Source organism: Oncorhynchus gorbuscha, linkage group LG23 (assembly GCF_021184085.1).
Source record: "Oncorhynchus gorbuscha isolate QuinsamMale2020 ecotype Even-year linkage group LG23, OgorEven_v1.0, whole genome shotgun sequence".
Lineage (NCBI taxonomy): Eukaryota > Metazoa > Chordata > Actinopteri > Salmoniformes > Salmonidae > Oncorhynchus > Oncorhynchus gorbuscha.
Window position 1 is genome coordinate 58,276,630 of NC_060195.1, and position 6,867 is coordinate 58,283,496.

At 40.7% G+C, this 6,867-nt stretch overlaps 1 protein-coding gene across 1 annotated transcript; it reads right to left on the minus strand.

Annotated features, from left to right (window-relative positions):
• Window positions 1-1,696: 1,696 nt before the first annotated feature.
• Window positions 1,697-6,327, minus strand: LOC124011346 (SLIT and NTRK-like protein 1). The gene has a single exon (XM_046324628.1). The coding sequence runs from the start codon at window positions 5,391-5,393 to the stop codon at window positions 3,294-3,296; it is 2,100 nt and encodes a 699-aa protein (XP_046180584.1). The 5' UTR covers window positions 5,394-6,327; the 3' UTR covers window positions 1,697-3,293.
• Between the last annotated feature and the right edge of the window lie 540 nt (window positions 6,328-6,867).

Consider the following 6,867-nt stretch of genomic DNA (forward strand, 5'->3'; position numbering starts at 1 on the left):
TCAGTTAAGTGTATGTAGCCTGCTGTGGTTGCAGAGAGCAAAACAAGTAAGTTAAGCTCTGGTCAGAATTGTACAGAGCACACCTGGGGTTCGCAGCTAAAATAAGAATCGCTGCAGAGAGCAAAGCCACAGTAAGGTTAGGCATTGATCTGTAAACTGCAGCACATAACTGGACAGTGGTTGATATCAAAAATTAAAATGACTTTTCCAAGGAATTCAGGTTGTGTGTATTTCACCTTGAAATAACCAGCCAGTATCTTCTTCGCAAATGAACAAAGGATCAGCACCTTTGCATTGCTGTACTGTAAAACAAAGGCTCACATTTGATAAAAACTGAGAGCAGTGAATGCTTTGGTCAAACATCATGTAATACTGCATATGAGGATAAGAGGAGGAAGCCCGTGTTGGGGTCAAACTTGAACTCTGATGTTTCAAGCACCATACTCCTGCCATCAGAAGCAACATAATATTCGGTATTTTGAATGTACCCAAACACAGGCATAATTGTTGACAGCATTGCATAACCTCAGAGATGAAACCATGGAGTACATTGAACACCCAATATGACTGCTATCTCATTGGCAGAGACATGTGCTGTCCATGGTGCTGATATAAATTGGCTGCATTAGCATTTTTCTGCTAATGCAATAGCACAGCAATCATTTTCAGAACCATGGACAGCACAGACCAAGTGGTTATTATTGAAACAAAACCAGCCCATTTAGCACACACATATCCAATTATATTGTGGTTCAGTTCAACACAGGTAAGAATGAAATGTCTTAGAAACCCATAGATTTCACTCAACCTCAACCACATTTTATTTAACAAAATAGAAGCAGGTCAAATGTAGTAAAGCATATAAATGTAACTCTGGGACACAGCGTTGAGATATGACAAATAATTCATGAGCCATGGTAAAATGTTCCACAGTAGAGATGGATAATTACCCTTTGAAGCAATACACCAACAATCTGGAGTCTGAAGTGATGGACAGCACTGTTGTTGCCAAAGATCTGCTAAGATAATACTCCCCAAGGTCAGCCTATGTGATTGGTTACATTTAGTGGTGGTGGTGTGTGTGTGTGTGGGGGGGGGGGCATACAGACATACACACACATGTAGACAGACACTAGTGCACTCGCACACACATTTAATCAATAATTCTAATTATTTAAATGTATAGACACACACACACAGCCCAGTCACTCGACAATGAACATTGTTCTGCTAATACAGTCACACATTTAACCATATAGTCTGTCAGTCCACAGTGTTAAAAAGGCCTGGGAAAAATGCTTGTTGCTGTATTAAGATAAATGATGAAACAGACAGGGTTGAGACATGTTTGATATTGAAATGGTTCTGAGCACTTTGACCTTCTGCAGGCCAGTCTGACTTGTCATTCCTTATTGACAAGACTATTCCAAAACTGATTGTAGCAGTGGGGTCTCTTGCACATATGCTTATTTATAAGATAATTAAATACAGTGGGTACATTGATGGACCTGATCCTAATGAAAAATAAAAAACCAGTATGAACAAAACGAATTCAGAGCTTGAATTTACACAGTATTCATATATATATATATATATATATATATATATATATATATATATATATATATATATATATATATATATATATATATATATAACAAATAAAAAAACATTTCACAATCCTACGATCTGTACCGTGATACTGCAGAATCAGTGACATTGATCCATTTGAATGGATTATTAGAATATCACCTTTAGTGCTAACCATTATTGTACACTGTAATCATCATCTTGATGTCATTATAGTTGCTCAGTAAAATGTCATAGCATTGGGCAACAGACCGACTGCTGAACACTTTTAATATTGAATAATATATATGTTTCTTAATGCATCATTGCCCATTCATGGACGATTTAATTAACATCTCAAGATAAAGATTCCCATTCCAAACGCCCTTTTGCAAAACTCCTATACCTCAGCCCTCCCTCCAATGGAGAAGATGCAACAACAGCGACATCGTGAGTTTCCTCGTCTCGAGTAATGCGGCGATCATGCCTAGTCTTCCCTATAGCATCAGATGAATACTGTCGAATGCTAAAACGTGTGTTTTATTTTTGTTTTACTGTATGCAAACTGACCATTGCCCAATCTATTTTAAGCACGTTAGTTCAAAAAATGTAAGTCCATTTCTATTATTTGGACACAGTAGATGGCTTTACAAAAGCTCACATAAATGGAGGTGAATCATAGCCTACGCTTTGTGGAGGAATACTTTTTACATAAAAAAGCATTATAGTCTACCTGCGCTCTGTACATAGATCGAACTGCACATACCATTACTTCCATTGAAAACATTTTAATTTTGAAAAAATATGCAGTTAGAAAACCCCCATATAATTCGGTAAAGCCTTCTCCTCTCCCCCAAAGCAGGCTATAGGCATTAACACACAAAACCACGAACTGTTTTTAGCTACATTAACCTTGCAGCATAACCATCTGAGTGACGTTAATTGGTCATGCTCATCTGCATCCCGAACATCTGAAATTCAACAATTGGCACACCATAAAATAACACATTATACATTCATAAAGAGATGAATGTGCAGATATGATAAGGTTTGCACCAATTATAAATAACCCCGATATTTATCGACAACCAAATGATAAAACAAACAAAAAAGAACATGCGTGGACAGTGTTTATCTTCTTCTTCATCCAAATGTGTTCTTTTTCCGTTTTTTTTAACAGTTTTAAAACAACAAATACAAATCCTATAACGTAGTTCACAAAAAAATAGAGAAATGGCACTTTGTATATATTCATATATGGTTTTATATGTATATATATATACTGTATATATTCATATTGATAACATGAAAGAAGGGTCGGGTTGGCTTCTTCGTTAATTATGGTATGGTTCCCCAGTGTGTGTTGAAACCATGCGAAATCATGCAGATATGATACAGTCAGTTATTTACATTACATTCATGCGCTCGTGCACCATTTCCCGAATCTTCTCTCTCAGATAGTCAGTCTGATTGCGGCAAATAGCTGTACTGGGATGGGGGGCCGGGGAGGGGGTCTATACATATATTACAGTTGGTTCAGTAGCAGACTCATTGGCACCACAGTCAACTGGAGCAAACAAAAATGGTCTATCTCCGACAAAAAGCGAGTGAAGAAGCTTAGTAACATAGCATTTGTTTATTGTTCTTCAATTGCCATTGTGTCAACAGAACGCATTATATTTGTCTGTCTGTTTGTATTCCAGGTTTTATTGTCAGTGGTCGTTTTACGCATCATTTGTTGGAGAGAAATGGGCGCTACAGTCAAACCCTCTTTGCGCGCCCCCGTCTGCATGGTAAGGCCCGCTATGCCAATAAGACGAGTCGCACACTGTCTGCAAGGAATTAATCTCTGACGCAGAGGAATTACCATCCCTCCGCTTTGATCTCTTGCGATTCCGCAAGATGAAGACAAGCATGCCTACAACAGTGAACGCAGACGTGACAAATACCAGTAGTAGCCCAGGGACTAGTACAGAGATGGATACCCTGTTCGGCTCCACATAGGAGTTCGAGCGCGTACCCGTGTCTGCGGTGAAAGTGCTGTTTTTGGAGAGAGAGGTGGGGTAGATTTTGTCATACAGCTTGGGACACATCAGATCATTTCGGACGTGACGGAAATCCCTTTTCCAGAACTCTTCTGGGGACTCACACTTGAGATCACTAACGATCACATCTGCCCCCAGTTTCTCCGTCCACTGTTTGAAAGGGACAATATTACACGAGCAATCCCAAGGGTTCCCATGCAAATCAATTTGTATGATCGAATTGAGTTGATCCAAGACCCCTGCGACAGGGAGATATGTGAAATAATTATTATGCAAGCTAATCTTTGATAAAGACACTCCAAGGAAAGCATCCACAGGTAGCGCTTTCAGCAAGTTATTGTTGAGGAAAAGCACACGCAGATTAGGCAGAGGGCTGAATGTGCCTGCCAGTATCAGCTGTATGTCATTATATTCCAAACTTAGATATTCCAGATTTTGAAGTCCAATGAACATGTCCGCAATGAGCGTATCCAGGTAATTCTTATCCATGTACAACCATCTTAATTCGGTGAGGTTTTGAAAAGTGCTGTTGTCTATCAATTTGATGTTGTTTCCACCCAAATCAAGGAGATTCAGACTTGAATAGCCATTGAGATGGTTCTTTTTTATAGCGTGGATGTTGTTATCTCTCATGTTTAATTCGTGCGCAGTGAGGGGTTTGGGTTTTAGGTTAGCCAAGCTCTCTATCTTCTTGCCCTCGCAGTTAACCCCTAACCCCTGCCGGGATCCAATGAGCTTGCAGCTGCATGGCACAGGGCATGATGCGTTCTGCACAATCTGCAGCTGCTCTCTCTCCCCATTCACACCTGTCATAGATGTGGGCTTCGTTTTCAACTGCCAGTGCGATTTAGAGCGTCCCTTTTTCCCATTCCCTGGAGTTGGGGACCCAGGATCACCACTAGCTTTATAAGGCGTTGGAACGGGCCCAGGTACAGAGGTCTCCTCTTGGGTAGGAGGTGCAACTAAACTCTCGTCAGCACCACTTTTTATTGAAGGACACAGATCCATCTCCGATGTCTCGTTCAAGTCGTTCCCTTGCAGTGGCGTTGGAGCCTCGCAGATCACCCGGCCGATAAGCGCGTTCTGCGGTATATTCTCCAGCCATTCCTTCAGGGAAACCAGGTCACAGTTGCAGTCCCAGGGGTTATCCTCCAATAAAACCTCCGCAATGCCCGGTATTTGTTCGAGAACTCCCTCATAAGGCACCGTTTTGATTCGGTTCCCTCGCAGGTCGAGATGGGTGATGGGAACGTGTTGAAACACATTTATAGGTAGTGCACTGATGAGGTTATCATTTAGAATTAACACTTCAAGTTTATTTAAGTCCCTGAACACGGCCGGGTCAATGTCTCTCAATAGATTAAAATCAGCCTGAAGATATTCCAAGTCATCTAAACCAAGAAAGGTGCTCTTCCTAAATGACCGTATCTTGTTATTATTTATGTGTAGCCTTTTCACGAGCTGCAGTCCCAGAAAAGCACCAGGGACAATGTCATGCAAACCGTTGTTTTCCAAATGCAAGCTTACGGCATTGTAAAAGTTAGCAAACTCATTGGGGAAAAGCCTGGATAAAGAATTCCCATGCAATAGCAAGTGATAAAACTGGGAACTGGGACCAGTCAAATGGTGCAAATTAGTAAAGCTCCTTTTTTCGCAGTCAATGTGCAAATCGCCTTCAATCTCATTGCAGGAGCATATCTGCTCCTTACAAATGTCCCTTGTAACATTTCCAATGGCCACACAAAGAGCCGCCTTCAGCAAGACAATCCAAAGCAGCATTTTCAATACAAACAATTCATCCCCGATTTCAAGACATGAAAACGAGCTGTTGAGTCAATGTTTTTAGTCCAGTTTATCCTCAAAAAGATAGACCCGACGGGTCTAAAAGAAATGACGACAGTCCTTTATAATATCCATGCTCTTCTAGCCCGTTATGTCCAGGCGTCCAGCTTTAAAATGACCATATAGAATTGCCTCAGATCGAATGGATCCTTTTGCTGGTATGAAAATAATTGAAAACAACAAACCGCAATAGCAGTCGACACATTTTTGGGCTTTCGATCGGTATTGACTGACCTTGCAAATTTTATAAATCCGTGATTTTCTCGTCGTGCTGCGGTAGCAGTGGGTGCTGTTCTTTCCCCCTCGGTGCTGAATTCACACCCGACGCTGGAGATGTAGTGCTGATAACACTGCCACTGCAAAAAAAAAACGCATTCCTCACACCTTTCGGTGTCTTCCTTGCTTTTGTTTCCAGTGCTTTCCTTTGGTGGATTTTAATCACAAAGAGGTTACACAGAGACTGTGCTCGTTCTAGCCCGGTGCTCTTAGATAGATCTCACACCCTCTACTGAGCTGCAATGGAAAAAAGCCATCGTCTGAGGGAATGCTGAAAAAATTCTATCCACATAGAGGACTAGAAAGCGTTAAAATGTTCACACTAAAAGCTGTTGATCTGTTCTGTCTTTTTTTTGACCAATAATATTCCCATTCTAAAACCAACACGGTTATAGATTCCAAACGACGTTCCTTATGTCATGTTACTGATTAGACTGAATCCTTGCTTTAGGTCCGCTTCTGTTGTTTAAAAAAAAGTAGACTAGACGACATAACGCGTTGCCAAGGTATTGGAGATAACTCGTTTCCAAATCGGGGGTTGGTTATAACCTCATCTAATGATTAATTTGCGCATTTTATGAAGAATAATAATCCCTGGTGTGTGTATTGCACCAAGCCCAGCATGCGAGTGCCCTCCAGGGTGAATGTTACCATCTCTCTGCTAGGTACTGCTGTTGAATGCGGTACAATAATTAACTACATCTAATCAAATCACATTTTATTTGTCACATGCGCTGTATAAAACAGGTGTAGACCTTACAGTGAAAAGATCACTTAAAAGTCATTAACCAACAATGCAGTTTTAACATTTACATTTAAGTCATTTAGCAGACGCTCTTATCCAGAGTACCCCCCAAAAAGTAAGAGATAAGAAAAACAAATAATTCAAGAGCAGCAGTAAATAACAATAAATACAGGGGGTACAGGTACAGAGTCAATGTGCGGGGTAATTATGTACATGCAGGTAGGGTTATAAAAGTGTCTATGCATAGATACTAAAAGTGAGTAGCAGCAGTAGAGGAAGGGGGTGCAAATAATCTGGGTAGCCATTTGATCAGTTCATGAGTCTTATGGATTGGGGGTAGAAGCTGTTTAGAAGCCTCTTGGACTTAGACTTGGCATTCCGGTACTGCTT

Bases quoted from the DNA above. Each gene is read 5' to 3' on its own strand.
- LOC124011346 (XM_046324628.1), bottom strand. From the start codon at position 5,393: ATGCTGCTTTGGATTGTCTTGCTGAAGGCGGCTCTTTGTGTGGCCATT.